General features: G+C 41.2%; 1 protein-coding gene across 2 annotated transcripts in view; it reads right to left on the bottom strand.

Moving 5' to 3' along the window:
• BACH2 (BTB domain and CNC homolog 2) overlaps nucleotides 1-26,626 on the bottom strand; it is a 383,072-nt gene that overhangs the window by 268,809 nt on the left and 87,637 nt on the right. For both annotated transcript variants that reach the window (XM_052645752.1, XM_052645751.1), the window contains exon 2: nucleotides 20,515-20,627. Coding sequence is in view for 1 of the 2 variants with exons in the window: in XM_052645751.1 (XP_052501711.1) it covers nucleotides 20,515-20,523 (9 nt within the window). In the remaining variant the exon portion in view is untranslated. The remainder of the gene's footprint in view (nucleotides 1-20,514; nucleotides 20,628-26,626) is intronic.

Below are 26,626 nucleotides of genomic sequence, written 5' to 3'. Positions count from 1 at the left end.
GAGTGTGGATTACCTTCTGGGAATTTCACACATAGCTAATCTCAGTCATTTTTCTGTTGATGTCTGAAAGTTTCAGTTTCAAGTGATGATATTTTCTGCCACTGTTCCTTGAAATTCAAATTTTGAGGGTGTTCATTATTTGGTACCTGGGCACTAATTTATTTATATCTATCAAAAATACATAAATATACATGGTATAAAACCATGTGCCATACTGTGTGCTCACTAATGACTAAAAGAGACATAGATAACTTGTAAAAAACCTATCCTAAGAAACTATGTCAAAGAATACAGGTGATAATATTTTATATTATGTTTTCTGTTCCTGCTGAAAATTTTGATATGATTGCTTCATACTACCAATCCAGCTCAAACAACTCTGAAGTGATTATCATCATGAAAGTTTCATGTTAAATACCTATAATAAGGACTGGTGGTCCTAACAATGAAAAAATAATGCAGAAGGAGGCCCTCTGAGTATGTTTTCAGCCTTAGAAAATAAATTAAATCAGTTTCCAAAGCCTAGCTCTGAACATTTGGCCTGCTCTGGACTTTGAATTGCGGACTTGGCCTAGACAATAAATCTTAGGAATGACTGTTCACAGCAACTTTGAAGACAAATAATATTATTGTGGCCTATATGATTATTCTCTTTGTATAAAGTTTCCAAAGAAAATAGCCAAGATGCTTAAACTTTAAACCAAAGTTGACAGTCAATGGTTGTAAAACACACGCACAGACGTTTATATAAAGGACTCAAAAGCCAATTTTTTAAAATCCACCAACAGAAAAAAAAAAAAAAAGGAATACAATTTTTGTTGAGAAGTAATAACGTAGATCAACATCCGTGATTTTTTGGAAAGGCAGATCCAAGTAGTCAAGAAATAATGTTTTTGTTTGTCTGTTTTAATCATATTGGGACTTTCTGGAGAATAGTGTGTTGTTTCAATACAGTGAATTACATGAGTCACATTAAAGAGCAGACTTCCATTAGCTTCAAACTGCACAGCTGGCCAGGGAATGCTGCTTAATTTTTTTCCTCCCTACCCAAAGTGGGAGGTGCCGGAGTGCTCTTCGGATTCTCTCATCTGTTTATCTGCTGAGCAATAAGGCTCTTGCTTCAGGCTGGCTGATCTGCTGAGCCATGAACCATATGAGAAGGCCCTCTGGCAAGATGGCATGCATACCACACTATAGGGACCACAGTCAGAGAAGTGAGGCAGGGGCATGGCTGGACACCCTCACACCTCTGGGCCTCTGCCTCCTCACTGCTGGGAACCAATCTCTTAACTCTGAACATCCTTACTAACTCTTCAAGTGTCTGAGATTCCAAGGAAGTTACGTGCTAATACAAATGATTCTTTAAACACCCATTGCAGATAACTACAAGAAATGCTCAGGTTTGAAAAAAAAAAATGCTCATTGATCATCAAAAAGTGCCTCACTTCAGACTACTAGGCTATTTCTGCTCTTCTGCTAATAACAGAATTTTGTCACCCTCCACAAACATTTACTGGACGTTTACTGTACACAGAACACTCATCCTAGAGAAGAGAGAGGCACTTGCCTATAATAAAAGCACTGCAGGTTTTCCTTTCCAGGTCACACTGCAGAAAGGAGACAGAATGAATTCATTTTCTCCTCTATTCTGCCCAGGACAGCCTGTGCTTCAGATAATTTGTAGAAAACTAGAATGCTAGAGGCCCTACAGAGTTCCAAAATCATCTGGCTTCTTGATTTCTTCGTGTGCTAAAGCCCGGGAGAATCTGATATAATAACCTACGAACCACTCTCTTCAGAAGAATGCATATGCACATCAAATATTGGACTCAATTCCTATATTTTACAGACAACCCGTGAAGTCAAACTAGGCTGAAACATCAGGCGAACAACTCCTAATGTATTCCCATGGCTCTGTCTCATACATGCAGATCCCAAGTTTCAAACAAAGGATGTGACTTGGCCAGAGTCACACAGCAGAGATCATGAAGGGAGCAAATGGAATAAAATGGAAAATGATGCAGGTACCCTTCCAAACTCTAAATCATCCTGTTCATCAAAAGTCGGGCTTATCATGTTGCTAGAAAAGGTGAAATGTTTTCAGAGGAATATATCTTTTATCTCAGGGTTCTAGCTGACCTTCTCACTGGAAATAGTAAGGTTTTCTTTATCTTGCCCTCAGGGCAGGCCTACCTATGGTTCAAGGTTGCCTTTTCTGTGTTTGTCTCAGCCAATCAATAAGATCTTCATAGTTCAGTTCAGTTCAGTCGCTCAGTCGTATCCAACTCTTTGCAACCCCATGAATCGCAGCACGCCAGGCCTCCTTGTCCATCACCAACTCTCGGAATTTACTCAAACTCATGTCCATCGAGTTGGTGATGCCATCCAGCCATCTCATCCTCTGTCGTCCCCTTCTCCTCCTGCCCCCAATCCCTCCCAGCATCAGAGTCTTCCAATGAGTCAACTCTTTGCATGAGGTGGCAAAATTATTGGAGTTTCAGCTTCAGCATCAGCCTTTCCAATGAATACCCAGGACTGATCTCCTTTAGAATGGACTGGTTGGATCTCCTTGCAGTCCAACAGACGCTCAAGAGTCTTCTCCAACACCACAGTTCAAAAGCATCAATTCCTCAGCACTCAGGTTTCTTCACAGTCCAACTCTCACATCCATACATGACCACTGGAAAAACCATAACCTTGACTAGACGGACCTTTGTTGACAAAGTAATATCTCTGCTTTTGAATATGCTATCTAGGTTGGTCATAACTTTCTTTCCAAGGAGTAAGCGTCTTTTAATTTGATGGCTGCAGTCACCATCTGCAGTGATTTTGGAGCCCCCAAAAATAAAGTCTGACACTGTTTCCCCATCTATTTCCCATGAAGTGATGGGACCAGATGCCATGATCTTCATTTTCTGAATGTTGAGCTTTAAGCCAACTTTTTCACTCTCCTCTTTCACTTTCATCAAAAGGATTTTGAGTTCCTCTTCACTTTCTGCCATAAGGGTGGTGTCATCTGCATATCTGAGGTTATTGATATTTCTCCCGGCAATCTTGATTCCAGCTTATGCTTCTTCCAGCCCAGCGTTTCTCATGATATACTCTGCATAGAAGTTAAATAAGTAGGGTGACAATATACAGCCTTGATGTACTCCTTTTCCTATTTGGAACCACTCTGTTGTTCCATGTCCTGTTCTAACTGTTGCTTCCTGACCTGCATATAGGTTTTTCAAGAGGCAGGTCAGGTGGTCTGGTATTCCCATCTCTTTCAGAATTTTCCACAGTTTATTGTGATCCATACGTCAAAGGCTTTGGCACAGTCAATAAAGCAGAAATGGATGCTTTTCTGGAACTCTCTTGCTTTTTCTATAACCTGGGTGCATTTATAAAGGTGAGCAAGTGTGAGAGTATGAATTAGAAACCAGTTTTGAGGAAATTAACATGAGTCCTAAATAACTCTAAGTTAGTCTCATGTTGTTGTTTAGTGACTAAGTCATGTCCGACTCTTTCGTGACCCCATGGACTGTAGCCGGTCAGGCTCCTCTGTCCATGGGATTCCCAGACAAGAATACTGGACTGGGTTGCCATTTCCTTCTCCAGGGGATCTTCTCCACTCAGGGATCAAATTCATGTCTCCTGCATTGGCAGGGGGTTTCTTTACTACTGAGCCACTAGGGAAGCCCAAGTTAGTTACACACTGGATGTTTAAGAGGTTTTCTGAATCTGAGGCTGTTCCTTTATTTAGAAAGTGGTAGTCTACGGAAGTGTTAGCAAGTAAAATTTCTACAGTTGCTTTAATGATGAGATGAAACTAATTTCCAGCCACTATATTAATTTGTTCATTGGCAAAAGACTTGTTCTTTCAGGAACTAAAACATTCATCCTGGGATGCTGCACTTACTCTTATCTTAGCAAATCCACAGAATATAGTTCAAATACTCTCCTATGAGGCAATGTGACAGAATGAAAATGTGCCTGGGTTTTGGAATCAATAAAATCCAAATTCAAATACTGGATCTGCTATATCTAGACAGGTGGTACTGATCTAACAGTTAAATTATTAATCAAATATCTACAAAGGATAAACGTCATCCTAGATTCTAATCCAAAATCTGAATTCATGACATCTAAGTGAATGAGGACTTAGTTCATTCTCTCTTCTGGACTGTCTTTCTATTGGACTTTGTGATACTGGTGGCTTTTGAGCTGGGCATTAAAGAGTTGCCCTCAGTGTACAAAACTGAATATATTGGGTAGAGGAAGCTTAAAGGCAGAGACAATACTGTGCTGAGATACAGACATGCAGATCAGCAAATGATATATCAGTTCATGCTGAAAACGACCCAAATATTTGTGTTAGTTTATTTTGCCATATTAAAAACTATAACCACTGAAAATTAAAAGGCTCTTGTTCAAATGACTATCTTTCTAAAGTATCACTGTCAGTTTTTTGACCAAAAGGAAATCTATAGTACCACTGATGGATTTTAAATCATTAGATCACATCAGTGTTTTAAAGTAACAAAACCATAAAGCAACAAGAGACAGTTTTCTTGACATGGGATTTCATGATGAAAATCTTAAATATTATGGTTTAATATTCATGTGTTTTCACACTACCTACGAAGTTTTCAAACTGTACCTACTTATCCTTTTCAAATTACTATCTTTTTCAGGTGAAATTTCTTACAAATTAATTTGAGAAGCCAAAAATTCACAATGGAAATTTCTTCCCAAGTCCTTCTTTAGATAAACCTACTCAACAGGCAAATCTAAATAATTTTTAGCAGTTCTAAATGTAGAGGATTCATGACTTCTTACTGTAATTGCAAAGGAACATACAAAGCAATTACTTAGTCACTGACAAAACCCACGTTCAACTTTCGAAATAATGACTAATCTGATAGGAAAGACAAGACTTTTATAATTAAATACTAAATTCTAGCCATTTGAGATAAGCACAGCAGGTTATATAATTGTCCTCTGCACTCACAATATCCTTTTCTCCCTCTTGGATGCATAACATTTTTCAGTAATAACAGCACATGTAACAAAAAAATGTCACTGTACCATAAGAAATCATTCTAACCACAAGTTATACTTCTGGCGAAGAGTAAAACCTCATTATTTTGGAGTTTACTAGTCTCATAAGAGGAAAACGTACCCATTAATAGTGTAAATAAAATCCCCTTGAGAATATATTAGATTCTTAAGAAAACAAAATAGTAAGCAAGCTGAGGCACCCATTCACACACAGTACTTGGAGTGTTCACTGAAAAGCATTCTGAGCCGTGCTAGAATGGGCTTCTCAAACTTGGATATGATCTCCTTCTGTGCCCACGGATGGGCTGGCTCTCAGCAACAGTGGAAGATCCAGGATATACATGACACTTTTTCCTAGAAAGATGGGTGGCTCTTGTGCGCATGCCTTTGCCTGGAACCACTTAGCACAGTCACTATCCAGCCAGGGACTACATTTCCCAGGTCCTTTGCACTCAGAAGGAAAAATGTGACTAGTTCTTACCAATGGAATATGAAGGGAAAATGTGGACTCCCTTCAGGGCTGTGGGGATTAAGGAGTGTTCCTTCTTCATGCTCTCTCTCCCTTCTACCAGCTACAGGCAGACAATCATAAGCCTCAAAGATGGGATTATGGGTTGAATCTTCTCTTCCCCACCAAACTCATGAAGTCCTAACCCCCAGTCTCTCAGAAAATAACCTTATTTAGAAATAGGATAATTACAGATGTGATTAGTTAAGATAAAGTCACATTGAAAGAGGGTGGGCCTGAACCTAGTATGACTGGTGTCCTTATAAAAAGGGAAAATTTGGACAGACAGGAACAGCAGGAAGATGACATGAAGGGTCACAGGGAGAAGACAGCCACCTACAAGCCAAGGAGAGATGCCTGGCACAGATCCTTCTCCCATAGCCTCAGAAGAAACCAACCCTGCCAACACTTTGATCTTGGATTCCTAGCCTCCAGAACTGTGAGGCAATACATTACTTTTATTTAAGGCCTCCAGGCTGTGGTACCATCTAACAGCAGCCTAGAAACCCAGTACAGATAGCAAGGCCAGTACAAGGCAGGAGGCTGGGTTCAGGATTCCTGAATAACCGCTGAGTAAAAAGCACTTTACCTATCAGAAATACCTACAGTGGGTCAAAATTTAGCAAGAAAGGAGACTTTTATTGTGCCAAACCATTGAATATTGAGGGTTTACTTGTAATAATAGCTAGATTATGTATTAATAACATTAAGATTTAATTAAGTATTAATAATTTAACTGGCAAGTAATTTTTAAAGTTCTTTTACATAAAAAAAAAAAAACCAAAGAACACAGAGAACAATGTAACATCCATGTAAACTTTTAGGATAAAAGGGAACTTCAAAGAAAATATGAGTTTACAGGAAGATACTTGGGGGTAATTCCCCCAAACCCTCCCCAGGGTACAAATGTACTCTCCTCTGCCAGCAGAAACAGAAGTTCCTCAAGAATTTTAAATAAGCCACAGTGTAAATGTTTAAATTATGCTATAATTTGCTTAAAACAATTATTTTGCAAATTCAGAGAAACATTTCTCCCAAGTGGCCGAAGTGTGTTAAATCCTACTTGGGTACTAAGAACAAGAATATTGCAAAATGAAGTCTCTGTTTTTCCCAAAGTTCTTTATTAATATTATTTTTAATTAATCTGAAGAGATGTTACCATGTAACACCTTTTTCCCTCAACTAGACAAAAAAATGTACTTCCTTTGTGGTAGGGTAACTAACATGGAATCAATATACTGTTTTCCTTTTATTATTTTCTTTTCCCCTTGCATGAAAAAGTGAAAGGACAGATATCCTTGCTAAGACATAGAATTGTAATTCAAAATACCTCAAAAGCTGAGCTGGCAGCTGGGTTCTCCTGTTTATAGAAAAGCTAGGATGATTCAGCCTGAGCTCAGAGCTCAATTTAGATCATAGCATCTAGATTTCAAACACATGTGAGATGTGGCCACAGGTTTCCAGGTCCTGAAGTGATCCAAGATGGAGACTGGAGACCATTCACCAGAAGGATGCCAAATGGAGAAAGTTGCCCGAGGGAGAGAGGAGACTCAAAGGTGTTTGAAAGATCTGGCCACAGGCAGCCTGCTCCAAACTGCCAAGCACATTGGTATTTCTTTAAAAAAAAAAAAAAAATTTTGTATTTATTTATTGGCTGTGCAGCATGTGGGAATCTTAGTTCCCTGAACAGGGATTGAACCTGTGCCCTCTGCAGTGGCGTATAGCATTATAACCCACTGGACAACCAAGGAAGTCCCATGCATCAGCATTTCCTGCAGCGGGTAGGTGCTGGGGAGGCCAAGGGTAAGACGGCCAGAGGATGACACTAAACAGTCCAGACCCCTCGTCAGCTTAGTCACGGTCAGAAAACATCCTTCACCAATGACCCCTTTCCTGAAGTAGTCATTGTTCAGATTTAACTATGGGAATCTGGCAGTAAAAGGAAAAATCATAGAGAGCACACAGTTCCTACTAAGATTCAATTTTACTTTGGTTTGAAGAGAAAAACTAGGATAATGGAGGTGAATTTTTTTATTTTTTTATTTTATTGAAGTATAGTTAATTTACAATGATGTATTAGTTTCAAGTGCACAGCAAAGTGATTCAGTTATATACACACACACACACATTTATGTTCTTTTTCAGATTCTTTTTCATTATAGTCATTAAAAGATATTAAGCACAGTTCCCTGTGCTATACAGTAGGTCCTGCTGTTTACCTATTTTATATACTCTAGTAGGGTGTATATGTTCATCCCAAACTCCTAATTCACAGGAGGGAAATTTTTTCCATGATCTTTTTATTCTTGACGAGAAGAAATCACAGCCTCAGTCACTCTCATATAAACTACATACTGAAGTCTAAGAGAAGAGGGAAAAAACAGTAGCAAAAAATCTTCCTTGCCCAATTTTATCTCCATCAGAATTCCCCTTGCTTCTTCCTTCATTTTCCTTGAGTGTAATCTACCCAGAAATGTTGGTGATGCTGCAGCGATGGAGTTTATGTGCAAGAAAAATAAAAAATCCTTCCCCTACTGCTTCTCCTCACCTTCCCGCTCCAAGGTCTCTCTTCCTCTCCCCCCTTCTTGTCTCTTTGTTGTGAATGTCAGGGCTGTCAGTGTCACAGCTTGACATGATTAGTGTTTCTGACACGACACCAAGAAGCAGACGCGGAGCAAGGAGAGCAGGCGAGGATGCGCAGCCATGTATAGAAGTCAAAGGGAAAAAAGCCCAACCTCCCTCCTCTGAGGCTCCCTGATTACAGAGCACCTTATAAATCACCCTGGATTCTTCTCATTTATCCAATTAGTCTGTTTTTCTACTCCTGGGCAGATTCCAAAGGTGTGGATCTATTCTGTGAGATCAAAGTCAGGGGCTCTAATAACAGATAAGACAGAATTCGTGATTCAGCAGATTCTCGGCTCTGAAGGGTAACCATCACCACACTCTGGAAGGATAGCACTAGTCCATTTCGAGTATCGATTCGCTGCACTTTGTCACTCTAATGATGTTATCTCATTAAAAGAGATAAATGCCCTACTGTTCTTCCAAAAGCATCTGCTTCTTACTCTCCTCTCTTTTTCAACAGCATGGCTCTCTCAGCAGCACATTAAAATCAAATTGAAATCCAATGCAGGGCTTGGCGACAGAGCTGCTTACGGAGGCTTCTTTTTAATTGCTTTTTTCTACTCTTGACCCCCAAGCTGCTCTCTCCATCCAGTGGTCACCCATAGAAACAAGAAATACAAAGAGAAACAGATGCAGAAAGTAATCATAATAGGAAGTATTTTATTGAGTGCCTGTTCCGTGGAGCCTCCGCCCTGCCAACATTTCACATCTCCTACTTTGACCTTGTGAGGTAGGTAGAACAACCCCCAGTGTGTAAATGAAGTGGAGTCTGATGTTAAGGTCCTCGCCCACGATTACACAGGTAGTGAGAGGCTGGACCACATGTGAACAAGGGTACATCCAATACACATCCTCTTTTTCTAATCCCCATCTAATCTCATTCGTGGAACAAAGAAGTAAATATGATTGCAACTTGATTAGAATAGATGGGAAAAATGTAAGAGAAGGTGGCAATTATTCTTCAGCCTGCTCGCACCCAGGAACACAATGCCATAAGCAGTGCAATGGTTTTGTTTCAACAGATTTCCTATTAAATAAAAAAGGTAGCAATTTTCCATAATGAATGTTTTATACATTATTCCTTTGTGTATCAGGCCTCTAAAGAACACATTATTAAAGTCTATTAAAGTCTGTATTTAGCAGCATTACTAATGTGTCTTTGGGGAAATTATTACAATGAAACGGCATCAGTCTTTCACAAAATTTCAATTGTTTAATATTCCTCTTCTGATCTTCAATACACATGTCTATTTTTAGCCATAATCAGACCTCACCCGAAATGCCATAATCCCATCCTAGAGCTGTCACAACATATTGTTTATGGGTAGAATTTAAGAAAAAACAAGAGATATTGCTAATTTCACCCATCTTTTTTTTATTGTTTTTTTTTTTCCCCCATAACTCATTGCCGTTTTCCTACTGTTCTAATTAACAGGTGCTCCTCGATCACTGACATGTGATGACACCTTACTTCTGCGGCTTGTGCTGGCTAACTTAATTAATTGCTCACGTTTATATATAATTGAGACTAGCCTCTCAAGATAATGCTACTTTATTAATGTCTAAGGGTGTAAAAAATTATAAAACTATTTCATTAAAAAAAAGCAAATCAACCAGAAGAATATATAAACTGTGATTAATCAAATCTAAATGTTTGCATTTAAACCTAAATATTGTCATTTATGAGCAATGAGAAATACATGTCTTCTGAGCATTAACTGAGGAGTTTCTACAAATCATGTAGTTTTACCTACTCAGAATAGGCACCTCTCCTCTAGCTAGTACATACATCGATTTTATCACACAGTAGGAGGTTTTTAAAACATAAAGCTGAGGACATACATACATTCAAAAGCACAGTGCTCTCTGAAAACATCTTACAGAAGACAATAATGCTAGGCTTATTTTTATGGAGATAAAAGATAACAAGAAGGGAAAAACATCAAACAACTCCACATTATAAGGCCTCCATAGCACAAAAAGGGAGGGATAAAAAGCAATTCAAAGTATTAGGTACTCAAATTAATAAGCTGGGGTTGAAAGCAAACTCTCTGTTACGTATTTCCCCTCCTACACAGCGACTGCACTGGTGGAGATGTGTTCACAAAATCAGGCAAAGCAAGTGGATTATTAATATTCTAACAGACAAGACACAGATCAACTGAGTAGTCATGTTTCCAATCACCAATTAACTAAATAGGATGTAACTTAATTGTCTCCATTAAAGCCAGGAGAAAAGGGGCAGAGCCGAGGGCTTAGAAGGATGTCAGGGCATTCCTCCGCATGATGCCCGGACCAGGATCCACTGACCTCTTTGTTACCAGGGACCCAGTCACCACCAGGATCAAAGAAAGAGCTCACCGCACACATCACATGTCCAAAGGACCCGGCTAATGATGCGACAGGCTGGTGTGGGCTTAGTTCCACACGGTGCTGCTGAACAAGACTCCCATGGTTCAGTCAACATTCAATTACAGCTCGACATGAAGGCTGGTAGGGCAGTTAAAAAAAAAAACAAACAGCGAAGCAAAACTTGTAATCAAGAAAATCCTAGGCACATCTCTCTAAACCCTCAAGAAATAAGGATGGTAAGATTGCTAAACTGATGCTCACAATGTGTGTGAACTGCCACTAAAATCAACCAAGTGCAATCAAGCATCCTCTTCCCTCCAAGTGAGAACAGTTCTATGATCAGTAGCCGCAGCCAAGGGCTTTCCTGGTGGCTCAGACAGTAAGGAATCTGCTTGCAACACAGGAGACATGGATTCGATCCCTGGGTCAGGAAGATCCCCTGGAGAAGGAAACGGCAACCCACTCCTATATTCTTCTCTGGGAAATTTCATGGAGAGAGGAGCCTGGAGGGACAGAGTTCGTGGGGTCGCAAAAGAGTCAGACGTGACTTAGTGACTAACAACAGCAGCTGTGGCCACATTTCAAAGAGCCTGTATCGTGACTCACAGCTCAGTTCCTTAGACGTGAAATTAGATTGCAGCCATGTCAAAACATAGTCCTTTTCGGGCTCTGGGTCTGGGATGGTCTTAAACCAAGAGTCCAGGCTGAAGCCTTAATTTCCCTCCTCCCCGTCTGGATTCTCCCTCATCTTTTCTGATATGATGGGGAGCTGGTAAGTGAGGCTACTGAAGCCTGCCCATCGAGTCAAGACACTGCCAAGCCACCAGTAGCACTGCAGCGGGGACCTTGGTCTCAGAGCTCCCACAGCATCCTTCCTTTGAAGCCACATTCTCTGTACAGAAAGGTTCAAATTTTTAACTTACACCCCAGACCATAAAGATACGTGCTCAGAGGAGCAGGCTCAGACCACTGCCCCAACATGTGCTGCTCTGAGAGGCAGAGGGGAGCCCCACGCCTGAGGCTGAAATGTGTTCCTGGTCAAGCAGAGAGGAGCAGGAGCCTTGGCTCCAGAACGGAAGCACTGATGTTGTTTCCCCAGTAGTGAGGACTGTCTAGGGGAGAATTCCACATCATTCAGGAAGCAACTCTCAAATAGCAGGTCTGTTTTACATACGTTTACAAACACAAGTTCTAGACATGCACACATTTTAAAGACAGATAAGCATAAACATACTCAGTTAATTTCAAGTTTGTCTCCTCCCTACTTCATGTCCACTAGGTTATGTTTTTTATTTTACTAATTTTTATTGGAGTATTAGGGCTTTCCTGGTGGCTCAGATGGTAAAGAATCTGTCTGCAATGTGGGATACCTGGGTTTGATCCCTGGGTCGGGAAGATCCTCTGGAGAAGGGAATGGCAACCTACTCAGTATTCTTGCCTGGAGAATTCTGTGGACAGAGGAGTCTGGCAGGCTACAGTCCATGCGGCTGCAAAGAGTCGGACACAACTGAGCGACTAACCCTTTCACACATAGCTGCTTTACAATGTTGTTAGTTTCTACTGTACAACAAAGTGAATCCACCTTATGTATACATATAACCGCTCTTTTTTGGATTTTCTTCCCATTTAGGTCATCCCAGAACACTGATTATAGAGTTCCCTGTGCTATACAGTAGGTTCTTATTAGTTATCTATTTTATACATAGTATTGATAGTACATATATGTCAATCCCAACATATGTTAATCTCAATCTCCCATTCATCTCACCCCTCCATTTCTTGATGTCCATACATTTGTTCTCTATGTCTGTGTCTCTATTTCTGCTTTGCAAATAGGCTCATCTGTACAGGTTTATTTATTTTAAATATGCACTCCTATACCTCTCAGAAGGAAATTATATTCCTGTTTCCATCCTAAAAATTCAGACTTGCCCAGTGCAGTACAAAGGCAAGAGACTGGAGGTCTAATTTCACGATTTCCATACACCTCACATTCAGCAGAACTCAATTTACATGTCACCCTTGTGCTAACAAAGTTTCACGCAGCTTCACAAATTCTACAAAGTAAAGTTTTAAAAATAAAGAACAAGGAAAATGTTTCTTTAAAGATGCAGAAGGTGAGAACAGATGCGCTACAATGTCCAGGGCCCTCCTGAACCAGGGGCCAGGGACCACCTTCTTCTTAGAGCAACTACTGCCAAATACAGGACACAGGCAAAGACTAGACTCCTAACTGAGGATATGCTTAAAAATGATTGCAGACCCTAAAGAGCCCTTGTTCAGGTCAGTTATTTCTGTCAATGTGGGGCTTCCTGGTAGCTCAGATGGTAAAGAATCTGCCTGCGAAGCAAGAGACTCAGGTTCGATCGCCAGGTTGGGAAGATTCCCTAGAGTAGGAAATGGCAACCCACTCCAGTATTCTTGCCTGGAGGATTCCATGGACAGAGGAACCTAGCGGGCTAAAGTCCATGGTGTTGCAGAGTTGGACATGACTGAGCGACTCACACACTTCACCATATTAAAAATTAAAATGGAGACATTCTTGGAACAGGAAAACACAAGGAAACATACCAACAGCCATCAGGGGGATGACATCACAGCATGTCATGGAGCCTCTCAAATTGTACTGTATACTTGAGAGACAGTGGAAAGGGCAAAAAATGTCTCAGTATTATTACGAAAATAGTTTTGACCTTGCAGGTGGCCCATAAGTGGGCACCCCAGGGGTCCCCAAACCACAGCTTGAAAACCATTGGTCTAAACTTGGCGCTTTAGCAGTATCTTGAATAAGAGGATGTAATGAGTAAGAGGATGTAATAGCCACTGAATTCAAAAGACAGTATCTTTTCTAGAGCATTTCTCAATATACTACTGCCTCTAAAACGTTGGTACATTAAAATACTCCTTCCTGGTAATATGTCAAATAGAATGACTTCCACATTCAGATCTATTTGACCAATGCTTCTTTCTCTTTTTATCTGCCATTAAATATTTCCACCCACTTGTACCTCAAATGCAAAACAGCTAAAAATGTATTTATTGTAAAATGCCTGCTTTTTCTGACTGTAAATCATACATATAAATATTAATTGCAAGAAAGTTCAGGATGGGGAACACGTGTATACCTGTGGTAGATTCATGTTGATGTATGGCAAAACCAATACAATATTGTAAAGTAATTAACCTCCAAAAAAATTAAAAAATAAAAAAGAAAGAGGAATTAAAAAAAAAGAAAGTTGAAAAAAAAAATTTTAAACAACAGACATTGATTTTTGCACAGTTATGGAGACTGAAGTCTTTGCTCAAAATCCAGTAGGATTGGTTCCCAGTGAGAACTTTCCTCCTGGCTTGTAGATGGTCACTTCTCACTATGTCATCCTCATCTGGCCTTTCTTCACCGTGTTTGGGGCAGGGATTAGTGGAGAGAGCTCTCAGGTGTCTCTTCTCACAGAAAAATATTTTCTTAAATAAGAAACATGCATACCTTATACCTGTCCTCGGGAAAAACACTGCCAGAATTCTGGGCAGAATCCTCATAGTCTGTTTTCCTTTTTTTTTTTTAATGTGGACCATTTTTTTAAAGTCTTTACTGAATATTGCTTCTGTTTTATGTTTTGGTGTTTTGGCATCGAGGCATGAGGGATCTTAGCTTGAACTCACACCCCCTGCACTGGAGGGTGAAGCCTTAACCATTGGACCACCAGGAAAGCCCACCGCAAAGTCTTCTCCATCATATATATTTTTAATATTTAGTGAAGTCTCTGTCTTAAAGATAATTGCATGCCTTATTTCAAAACACTATTTTTAGTAGGAAAGAATTCATATTGCTTAAGAAAATTTAGAACATATAAGCAAAAAGAAGACAATGCTCTTAGTACTTTGCTGTGTATCTGCAATCTTTTTGCTGTGGGCAGAAGGGAATCTTTAAAAAAATAATGATGATCAAACTGTATATATTGTTATGTATTAATAACTTGCCTTCTTCACAATTTATTGGGAACATCTTTTTATATCACTAAATATTCTACCATCCCTCGTCATTTTTACTGTCTGGATGTGTTATGGTTATTATTTTTTAGAAGTTACTATGATAATATATAATGAAAATCTTAGCTAAATTTTTACACACATCTATGACAATTTTCATTGAGTTTCAGAAATGGAATTTCTGAGTTAAAACGTACATGTATTTTGGAGGCTTTGATACACACGAAGCCCCCTTGAGAAACATGCTCTTTCATTAACTGTGAATGAGAGAGGGCTGTCAGTCCTATCTATACCTTTGATGAGTAACTGTTATAAATCCTCCTCGATTGTATAGGTAGAAATAGAATCTCATCAATTGTATAGGTAGAAAATACCATCTCATCATTTTAATTCGTCTTACTTTGATAAATTCTGGGATTGGGTATTTTCTTGTAAATTATTTGCTGATCACATTTCTTCCTTTATTGGCTTTACCTTTCTGTTCTTTGCCCATTTTCTATTAGAGGAATCACTCATCTTCCTAATGCTCAAGAGTTTTTCATAAGTTAGCTAACTGTCTGACACGTGTCATATACATGTTGTATATGTTGCCCGGCTAGTCTCCTGTGTGGTAGGATAGTTCAGAATGTCTTCTGACGTAAAAACACCTTTAGGTTTTATACAAATACATTTTCTTCCTCTATCACTTCTGTCACTAGATATTAGTAAGGCCCTCCTTATTCCAGGATGATTTAAGCTGTATTTGTATTTTTTTCTGTGTCATTGGTTTTTGAAGGGTGTAATGTTTCTCCAAAGTCTGTCAGGAGGGGAATTCGGCCATTTGCCTTCAGAAAAACAACAGTGGAGACTCATGAAATAAAGACTGGTCACTGGGTAAAACCACCCAGCGTGTCCTAGAAAGGGGAGGAGAGAGCTCTTACAAGTTTACTGTTCACCAATCCCTTATCCTGCATCTAGTAGCTCTATTAACTTGCTCTTCAGGTGGAAGAAGTTTCAAATGGAGAAAGTTTGAACATCAGATGCATGCTTATTAAACTCTGGAGTGAGACAACTCCTCATGTTGGCCAGAACGAAGGTTTTGGACAGTCAAGACCTTTGTTTTGCTCCCTGGTGAACAGCAAGCATGGTCATGGTACGCATTGTGTACGTGATAAATGTGCTGAAGGGCAAAGGACCTGATGCTGTTATGTGTCTGCCAGGTGTTTCTGGGAAGATCCAAGGGTGTGAGTCCTGGACTTCACTGCTTCCTACTAAGGAGTGGCAAAGTAAGAAAAACTCTAAAAGAAGGCAGAAATGAAATTTTCAGTGTTACTCTTCTATCAATTGTAGAGATTTGATTTGCGTGTAAAGGTGAAACTGCCTCAAACTTAGCACAGTAGAATATGGTGCTGAAGATTGGGAAATATTCAGAGAAAAAATTATGTTGGGCTGAGTAAGCAAAATAGTGGCATCCACCCAGCAAGGGAGATAAGAGACACCACCTTCCTCCATTTGATGCCACGGCATATGTCTAAGGCAGTAACAGTCAGATTTAGCCTTATCTGAACATGACAAGGAAGAAACAGTTCTAAGAAGATTCATTTTCACTGTGGGGGTAGAGTGAGGAGCATTCTGGACAATAACGGAAAAGTCAATTATTTTTCAATCAGATGGAGTGTCCTCATAAATTCAAGGCAGAGAACATCATGTGATGTGCCTTCAAGAGAATGATGACCACAGAGAAAGAGTTTAGGATCATAATTCCAAGCTTTCTTATAGGGAGAGAGCTCTTTCAAAAGCAGAACTTTGTTCTTATAAGTGTGGTTCTGTGTTACATAGTGGCATGTCCTAAATGCACACCACCCTGCCCAGTTTATGTCCACAAAATCCCATTCTGTCCAACTTCTCATTTGGCTACGATTTTCTAAGTTACAACACGCTAAAATCCTCTCTTGACAGCATGACAACACATACAAACAACACATAGAAATATAAATTATAGATAAAAAATATAAACACAAAACAATAATCCTTCTGGTTAGCAAAATTTATAATAGTAAAATATAATATATATTTATACATATTAACAAGAAGATAACCAAGAAAGTAGAAAGGGTAAAGATGCTGGACAAATTTAAAGTGAAATCCTAATTATAAAGTTTTTGATCAACACAAAAGATTGGAAAGTCAGCTCTTGCAAAAAGCTCCAAGGAGAATATGAAAGTTGGAAACATAGTCTGCAAGTCTGCCTAAACCCAGGGAGCATGAGAACCCTGGGGAAATTTTTACATACACAGTTTCCTTAAGTGTGAGGCTAGAGCGCAAAGCCCAGAAATGTACAAGCATTAGTCTGTTTACAAGATTGAGAAGATGAAGCGACGTGAGGGTATCCACCCTGTGTCACCCTGACACATCCCACGTATGCCAGCCTTGGAAACGGCCCTAAGTTCACAGTGAACATTGTGGTGGCTGGGAATGCCCTCTGTTTTCTGCCAGCACTAAGGTATCTGCGCTGGCTATCTGAGGGCCAGAAGTGTACCCCTTCCAGGTAGGTGCATTCCAGACCCGGGCACACAGAGAAGTTCCAGAATGTGAGGAATGAAGGCCCTACCTGGCTGCCAACGGCTCACTAACAGATTATCCCTGTTAGGTTAGTTAGACAAACTGCCAATTCTTGATGCCGTGCGGCCATTCCTATGTTTTCTAGAGGGTTCTGTCTCCAACTGACCCAAAAGGAAGCTGTCAGTGCCCAACTGTGATCAGAATTGCTGTGGTATTTCAGAGGAGCAGCCCTGGACCCTAGGATGTCCCAGCCTCCCACCCCCACCCGGCCAGACATGTCCCTAGGCAAAGTGTCACAAAGCGAGCTGGGGTTTGGGAAGGAAGGAGAGTGATTACTGTGTATGTCCAAGGAAGTGGAAAATGTACAAGTCAGATGTCTCCAAGTTTCTAGGAACACTTCTACTTAGAAAATCAGTCATACCCTCAAAAATATTTCCAATGTTCTAATTTATATATCCTAACTGATGGTGACTGTCTAGTTTTATTTGTGCTAAGGTCTGTTTTCTCCCCAGGGGGTGACCTATTTTTTTGTCTTATGCCAAGAAAACTATAAGAAAAATGCTGACCGATGAAGGTTACACATCATGCTTAATCACCACTTTGACTTACAATAACATAAAATAAAACATTCACTGGGTCATTCAGGCGAGAACATAACCTCCCAAGCAACCGACACACCTACCGAGACTTCTGAAATTTCTGAGTCTGGTTCCCAGCTGTGTGTCAAGAGCCAAACCATGACGTCAGGTCTTGCGTTGCCCCGGAGAAACTCAGGGCAGGGCTGCCACAGCAGACTGTGCTTGCCAATCTGAGATTTCCCAAGAGTTGTCTTAGCTTTTCACTACATCAAACTGTCAATGATAGAAGCCAAGGTCTGCAGTGACCGCCATGATGAATCTCCTTCCCTCCCCCACTTCCAACCTTGACCTTGGGGAAGAATACCTGCCCATCTTCCAGGATTCCAAAGCTCACTCCTCAAAGACTGTTAGGGGGCATTATGTGAAATAAGTCAGAGAAAGACAAATACTGTATGATTTCACTTGTATGTGGAATCTAAAAAAAAAAAAAATACAACAAAAACAAATAAAAAAGAAAGACTCATAAATATAGAGAACTAATAAGTTAGTGGCTGCCAGTGGGGAGAAGGAAGGGGGAGGGGCCATACCGGGGTAGGGGCATAGGAGATATGAACTGTTAGGCATAAAACAAGCTACAAGGATAGACTACACAACATGGGGAATATAGCCAGTGTTTTATAATAACTATAAATGGAGCATAACCTTTAAAAGTTGCGAATCACTATACTGTGCGCCTGTCACTTGTATGATATTGTCCAGCAACTAGTGTTGCTGTTGCTCAGTTGCTCATTCGTGTCCGACTCTGTGACCCCATGAACTGCAGCACTCCAGGCTTTCCTGTCCTTCACTACCTGAGTTTTCTCACTCAATGTCCATTGAGTCAGTGATGCCATCCAACTATCCCAGCAATTGTACTTCAATTAAAAAAAATAGGGATTAAAAAAAAATGTTTAAGTATTGAACCCAAAGGAGGGAAAGGGCAGCAAAGCTTTCTTTCTCTTTGGCTTGGCTCAGTCAAATGAAAATCTCTCAAAAAAAAAAAAGCGTTGGGACTTCCCTGATAGTCCAGTGGTTAAGACTGCGCTTCCAGGGAAGGGGGCAGGCGTTTGATGCCTGGTCAGGGAATTAAGATTCCACATGCTTCACAACATGGCCAAAAAACCCCCAAAACAATGGCTTACTTTTTTCTGATCCCTTCTGATGGGGTAAAGCAACCATGCCCATAAACAGGCCGAAGAATGGCCATGAGAAAAACTGCCCCTGGAAAAGGGATCTTAGCAAAAGAACCTCAACAAGTTACATGGGCTTTCTAAAGTTTAGGAGTCCCGTAGTAGGTTTTTAAGACCAAATCACCTAAAAGCGCTGTCCAACTCCATTACAATCCATGGTTACTTCTTGTTGCAGTCTCTGGAACTGTCTCTCCCCTGTTTTAAATCCTTTAGGGGCTCTCGGAATGCAATCCGTCCCTCCTTCTCTGGGCTCCTATCTGCCATCTTCTGCCAGGGCAGGTGTTCTCAAGCAGGCCTTTTTTGTTCCCTAAAGGGACACTGGCCAACGTGTTGGGACATTTTTCATTGTCACACTGAAGTGGAGGAAGTTGAACGCTACTAAACACCTCCAACACAGAAGACAGCCTCACATGACAAAGGACTTCCTGATCCAAACATCAATAGTGCCAAGGTTGAGATATCCTGCCCCAGCCACACAAACTCTATTGTTCTCTAAGCACGGCAGACTTTCTCATAAGCTTCTGCACTTCTACACACAGGCAATTTCCTTTACCTGGAATGCCCTGCCATACTTCTGTGCCCAAGAAATGACCGTGTAGCATACAGAATTCAACTCGAGACGTCACTGCTTCTATATGCTCCTTTCCAGATTCCTCAAAGAGAGATGTTTCTTCTACGCTTCTCCAGCTTCTGGTACTCACCTCACACCGGTCACAGGGCCCCTAAATTGTCTGTCACCTGCTAAAGGCAGGACCTCAGTCCCACTCATCATTTTTCCCCCGAGCGCCCATCTGGAAATCAATCACTGCATGCTGAGTGATCAATCAAGGAATAAATGCAAATGTTGCCAGGCCGTGCTAAGTCACTTCAGTCATGTCTGACTCTGTGTGACCCCATGGACTGTAGCCTGCCAGGCTCCTCTGTCCGTAGGATTCTCCAGGCAAGAATACTGGAGTGGGATACCATGCCCTCCTCCCAGGGGTTTTCCGAACCCAGGGATCGAACTCATGTCTCTTAAGTCTCCTGCACTGGCAGGTGGGTTCTTTACCACTGGCACCACCTGCACCTAAGGCTTTCTGGCAACAATATCTGAGGGATAACAGTGTCCCCAACACCAGAAACAACAACAGCAAAAAACTAATCAAATGCTTATAATGTAGACAGGGGCTGTATTAAACACTAGGACACATATCAACTCATTTCATCCTTAAAACAACCCTGCGAGTTACATACCATTATCACCAGCATTTTACAGACGGGGAAACTGAGGCACAGAGCCATTAAGCCACTTTCCCAAGGTCCTCAAAGCTAGCTGATATTTAAACCCAGGTAGTGGGGTCGCACAGAGTCGGACACGACTGAAGCGACTTAGCAGCAGCAGTAGCAGCTTGGCCCTAGAGCCTCAGTCTTCCAATATCCATGGCAAGACAATTAGACTAACAACTGACAGTCCAGCTGCTCAGAGGCCTCCGACGAACACAGTTGACAGCAGCCTGTGACCCTGCCTGTCGACACTGCTTGCCAACCTCCATAATGCTTCTAGCAGGAGACTCAACCTCCTCACATCACAGAAAGACATCACGTAGCCAGGGAAATTCATAGTGCCATAGAGAAGACACAAAGGATCAGTCCGCAAAGTGCCTCTTACCTTGTTCATGCTGTAGGGACTGCAGCAGGGAATCAGACATGTCACAATGCGAGGCAGCTCTTAAAGATTCTCCTTGCTCCTGCTGACCTCACTTCCTGAAGCAGACAGCTGCACTGTAATCACAAACAAAGAAAAGATCTTTCAGAGCAGTCCTGTGTCCAGAGGAACTTTCTGCCATGATGGCAAGGCTCCATGCATGTGCTAGTCAATATGGTAGCCACTAGCCATACGCTGCTACTGAGTATTTGAATTGTGGCCAGTGCAACTGAGGGCTGAATTTTAAATTCCGTGTACTTTTAATTAAAGCTCAGTGTAAATAGCCATGTGTGGTCAGTGGTTACCATGATGGGCGGTGCAGGTCTAGAGCATCTAATCAAGCGTCTTGAGGCTGCAGGCACCGCACACCAGCGTCCAAGGAAAAGTTGGGTATCATATGCTCTGAGTGACTGTGGATACACAGGGAGAAGAACACTCATTCACTCAATAACTATTTTTTGAGTACGTACTATGCACTGAGTACTGAGGATACAGTGACCAGTAAGCCAGAGAGGTCAGTTATATAAGGGCTTCTAGTGCAGCCTCTAGTCTCCTTGGGAAGGAAAAGGCTCTAACATATGAGCAGCAAATGTGCCAAATCTCAATACCATGCAGCCCACAGGAGTAAAGGAACAGACTAGTTGAGACTTCCCTGGTGGCCCAGTGGTTAACACTCTGCACTTTCACTGAAGGGGCCATGGGTTCGATCCCTGGTCAGGGAACTAAGATCTCACATGCTGCATGATGTGGTAAAAAAGAAAAAACCAACCAACCAACCAAGAAACAGACCAGCATTTGCTGGAGCCTGACTGTACCACTGTCAGGACTTAACAGCTAGAGCCTTCCATGGAGCTTTTTGAGAGGCAGTGTACCAGAAGCTGTTCTGTTTTCCATGGGTCAAATGAAGCAGATGACCCAACATCCCCTCAAATGGGAAATAGGGTCCATGTTTTTATCCACATTGTTGGTTCTTCAGGTAGGTTTTTCAATTCATTTGAATTACATTTTAGAACACAATGGTCCTTGTTCAGTTCCAGGATTCTTAATTTGTCAAATATTAAGGAAAAATACAGAAAATATATTCAACCACTTAATTGGATTGGTAGCCTTTTCCTTTGAAAGATGTTTCTGAGAGGATTTGACAGGAGAACAAAACATCGTAAGGTGCCTTATATTCCCCTTATTTCTATGTGTTTTCAGGTTGCAGCTAGGAAGGATTTATATATCTGAATCTTTCCATAAAGCCTGGAATTCGAGGTTCAAGCAGAACTGCAGTATCTTTAAAATGTATTATTTTAATTATAATGACAGTGTAGAAAATATTCAAGACGAAAAGGGAGAAGTATGCAGAATCCCACTGGCCCAGCATCACCTGTAGTTTTTAGCAGCCAGCTTTTGTCTATTGGAGAACAACATGAGGCATGTCTGCTGACTGAGTCGAAGGCACTTAAGTCCAAGGCTGTATTCTCCATTTTAACATCTTTCACTAAGAAGGAAGTGATTTCGCAATACACGTTTTCAAAAGATAAACCCTTACTCCACGCACATTATCATTCTGCAAACACAATGTTATTATAAATCAGAAGACAGGGAGAGGAGACTGCCGATCACTCCTCGGCTATTTGAGACACATAAATTCCAAAGAAAATATTACATTCAGTCATAGCAATAACATATTTTAACAATGATGTACAACATGGAGAGACCCTGGAATTCTGCCTCTCTAGCCTAAATACATCCAAAAACACCCTCATCTGTACACGAGACCTGGGTAATCACGGCTTCAAAGCCAAGAAAATTCAATATCTAATTCTAAGCGAGCTTAAAAGTGACTGAAAGAAAATTCTGCATGTAACTTATAATCTCTGAATTTCTAGAAGCAGATGTTAATGAATTTCAGGGTTTTAAAGGAGAAATCTAGACATGTTATTTCCTTTTTGACATATATACTTGATCCGTTTAAAAACTATGGCCCAACAATGAACTGGGAAGTTTGTTCAAAAACCTGGCAGAGATGCCTGATGTCACAATTCCATTCAAAGGGACACATTGCTATCAACACAGGAAAGGTGGGCACAAGAAGATAATAACAAACAGACAAGGATTCTTGAGCATAATTTCCCCAAGGAAACCCCACCCAGTTCCAATCATCCCACTATCCCCATGCCTTGAGAACTTGCTTACATAGCTTGCAGTAAACTAATTTTGGATCCTCTCCTGTCAGCCACCCCAGCCAAGTGTTCTTGTATCGTTTTCATGTATGTCGGTTCTACAACAAAGTCAGAATAAAAACTCTCCAAGGGAAACATTAATCACCTAGAAAATTCTTAATAAATATCATGAGCAGATTTTTTTTTTCTTTGCTCTCACTCATAGGGCCGAGAGTGATGTCATGACTCTCAATGGAAGGCCTTAAAAACAATGTTGATAATCGCTGCAAATGCCCTTCAGGATTTTTTTTAGAAGAAGAAAATCTTTCCAGGTCCAGGATCACAAATTTTTTTTAAGAAGTACTGTTAAGAATACCTTACACAATGCTCAAAACTGTACAATGCATTTTTATATTCTTTAATACTGGGATCAATTTGAGCGGCAGTTTTCCTAATTAGGAAATTGGATGCAGAGAGGAAAAAGAATTCTTCTTAGTCATGCTGTAGTAGGCAGGAGACCCTGTGCTGGAAGTGACTTCATTTCAAGACACTATAGAATTAAAATAAGTTCAAAGACCACAAATAAAAGAACCTCCCCCAATAAAACAGACACACACACTGAAAGATCACAATTAACACAAATAACCTCAGCAAACAAATGACAGAATTAGAAACTGGATCAGATTGCTTCTGGACAGCATCGGAAAAGACTAGCCTTATTCTATCAAGTTATTTCAATCTTCTTTGAAATACAGAGAACCTGGCTGTTTTATAGCCAATTCAATTTATGAAGAAGCTTAGAAAAATCCACAGCTTAAAAAACAAGACTGATTCAAGTATAAAGCATTCAGGGAAAAGATATCAGAGTTACCACAGTAGAATTAAGGGAGTGTTTCTTTTTTTTATTCTATTTTTTCAATGTTTCTTTTTAATTGTTCAAGAAGCTGATGCCTTTCAAGGGCAGCTGAAGAAACGCCATCCCAATGTGTGACTTCCACTCAGTCACTCCTAACAGGATTGGTTCAACCAGCAAAACAAAGCCCATGGTCAACCTTAGGCGTTTAAAAGCTTAGTTGAACTGCAATTCATCTTTCTAGGCGGGTTATGAAGTGTGGGTGAGCAGGAAGGTAGAGACAGGGCACATGTAAGAAGACGAGAGCAAAAAGAATGAAAAGAAAAGGTGAAGGTTACGAAAAAGGAGAAAAGCAAAGGGCAGGTGAGCAAAAGAGCCTTGGGGACAGGTTCAGTGATATGGCCGACCCCCTCACCAGCCAGTCCTGAGGCTCCTGGTGACAGCGCCACATGCTAGGGCTTCTCCGGGATAATACACTCTCAGGGCTCGGGTGTCAGCAAGTGGGAGTCGGAGTAGAGTTAAGACCGGGCCTACCTGTTTCACCACTATTTATTTACCATCAATCTCCACCTACCACAGAGAAGAGTATGTTAAACTGGATCACTGATAATGGTGTAGAGAGGCATAGTGAGAATAGAAGCCAACTTTATTCTCTTCTCCTTACTCTAAAGAGAAGCTTAAACATGTCAAATGGCTCTGTGTGTGTGTGTGTGTGTGTGTGTGTGTGTGTGTGTTGCACCATTTCTTAGCCCTTGAAAAGGCAACAAATACTTATTACCAATAATCAATGATTCTGGTGGCTCAGACAGTAAAGAATTTGCCTGCAAGGCAGGAGATCCAGGTTTGGTCCCTGGGTCAGGAAGATCCCCTGGAGAAGGGAAAGGTTACCCACTCCAGTATTCTTGCCTGGAAAATTCCACAGAGCCCGGAAGGCTACAGTCCATGGGGTCGCAGAGTTGGACACAACTGAGTGACTTAACACCTTCAGTGGCATTAAATACCAATAAGAAATCAATGGAATATGATGAGCTGGGTTTTTCTCCCCACTCCAACTCCTCAATCTTTACCAAGATGCTCATTTTAGAAGGCTTTTCTGATATAACTCAAAGCTGAGGAGTTTTGGCACTCCACACAGGAAACATGTCAAGAGGAGCCAGTGGTTCATGCCTCACGTTGTCCAAGTTCCCACTGGCTTTTACATACAACACAGCCTGAGGTCAGCCTGTGAATCAAGGCCCCCAGTCCCTCCCCTCACATCACTGAATCCAGTAGCCTGAGCAAAGGGCCAAAGCATGAGGACCCAAGAGTTTGTGGAAAAGGAATAAGGGAATACAAAGATGAATGGGTTCTTGGAGAGAAAGGGAGAGCAGGCAAGGCGGTAAGAGTCTAGAAGAAATTCTCTAAATCTAGGACTTAGGAGCGTCAGAAATGACGTTAACAGATGAGAGAAATATCCCTAATATCCTCCACCATAGGGGAGTAAATTTCATGAGTTGGGGTAATTAACACACCTCTGACAACCTTCAAGTGGAATCCTTGTGCAAGACTGGAAAATGTAAAACCATTTTATTACAGACAGTCCAACCACTCCCTTCTACAATAAGGGATGTTGGTGCTTGGATTAAAAGATCCAAAGGTGAAGCAGCACACAGACCCGTCCTCTACCTAAATGTACATACTCTCCAAGTGGTTGTCTCCGTCCGTTCTTCCTGAAAAGACAGAGCAACGTTTCCTGAGAAATGTCTTGAAGGTCCTTCTCCAGCCTCATGGTTATATCAGGCATGTGGCTCTGACTCTGCAAGACTTCTGTGCTTTTGCCATCCCCAGCTTTAGGCAGCAAACATGCCGTAACCTGATTCTGCCCCAAGAGACAGGACTGTGTTGGCCACCCTGCCTTGCTCCCCTGTGCCCTGCCCTCATGGCATGCCACAGGAAACACACCACCCAAGTCATCTGGCCACCAAGCATCACCAGGAGCCTTCTTATCCAAGGGTAGGCTAGGCAATTTGAAAATTAATATTCTGAAATACTAACTAGCATATGAGCTATATAGTTCAACAGGAAATTGATAAGGAAGAAGAAATGAAAGGAATATAAAGGAAAGAGACACTCCTGGTAACACAAAAAAACTGCCCTGAGAACCAGATGAGGAGTAGCAAGCAGCATGCCAGCGAACAGTGCCAAGGGGTAGAGTGACTGCTGCTTTCAGATGAATATTTCTGGCACGTATGCTGGGGTTCCCTGTAGTCTAATCCTAAGTCAGGATATCCAAGTTCAGGGCTAACACTCTACAAAATATCAATTTAAGTAATTTAGGAATATCTTAATTAGAGGCACAATACAGAAAAGCTCCCAAGAGGGTGTCTGGATCAGCCTACTTCTAGCCTGGGTGGGGCTATTTAATCCAGAGAACACAAATTCAGATGCCTAAGGGACAGACTCTTGAGAGTCCCTGGGACAGCAAGGAGATCAAACCAGTCAATACCAATGGAAATCAACCATAAATATTCATTGGAAGGACTGATGCTGAAACTTTGGCCACTTGAGAAGAACCCACTCACTGGAAAAGACCCTGATGCTCGGAAAGACTGAGGGCAGGAGGAGAAAGGGGTTACAGAGGATGAGACGGTTGGATGGCATCATTGATTCAATGGACATGAGTCTGAGCCAACTCTGGGAGATGGTGAAGGACAGGGAAGCCTGGCATGCTGCAGTCCATGGGGTCACAAAGAGTTGGACACAATGGAGCGACTGAACAACCAGAAAGGGGTCAAGAAAGAATGAGATGAGGGAACAGTCAGGCCAGAGGAAAAGACAATGAGGAGCAGGTGGCCTGGAGAATCTGCCAAGTGTCACTCTAGGAAGGCAGGAACAAGGGACATTAGGCACATGGCCCCAGAGCTTCTGATATTCAAGGAAGACAAAAACAGTGAGAGATTACATGAAATCATATGCCTTTTCAATGTTGGCAGTTTATATTAATACTTTGGAAATACCAAACAGGTTGGATTTGGTGGGTCAGGTTGTGTCTATTATCATAGACCTTTCATGTCGGTTGGGGGATTCTTTGTTC

The sequence above is a fragment of the Budorcas taxicolor genome, chromosome 9, assembly GCF_023091745.1.
Source record: "Budorcas taxicolor isolate Tak-1 chromosome 9, Takin1.1, whole genome shotgun sequence".
In the NCBI taxonomy this organism is placed as follows: Eukaryota; Metazoa; Chordata; class Mammalia; order Artiodactyla; family Bovidae; genus Budorcas; species Budorcas taxicolor.
The sequence above is the reverse complement of the archived record's forward strand: the minus strand, read 5'-3'. Positions and strand labels throughout refer to the sequence as shown.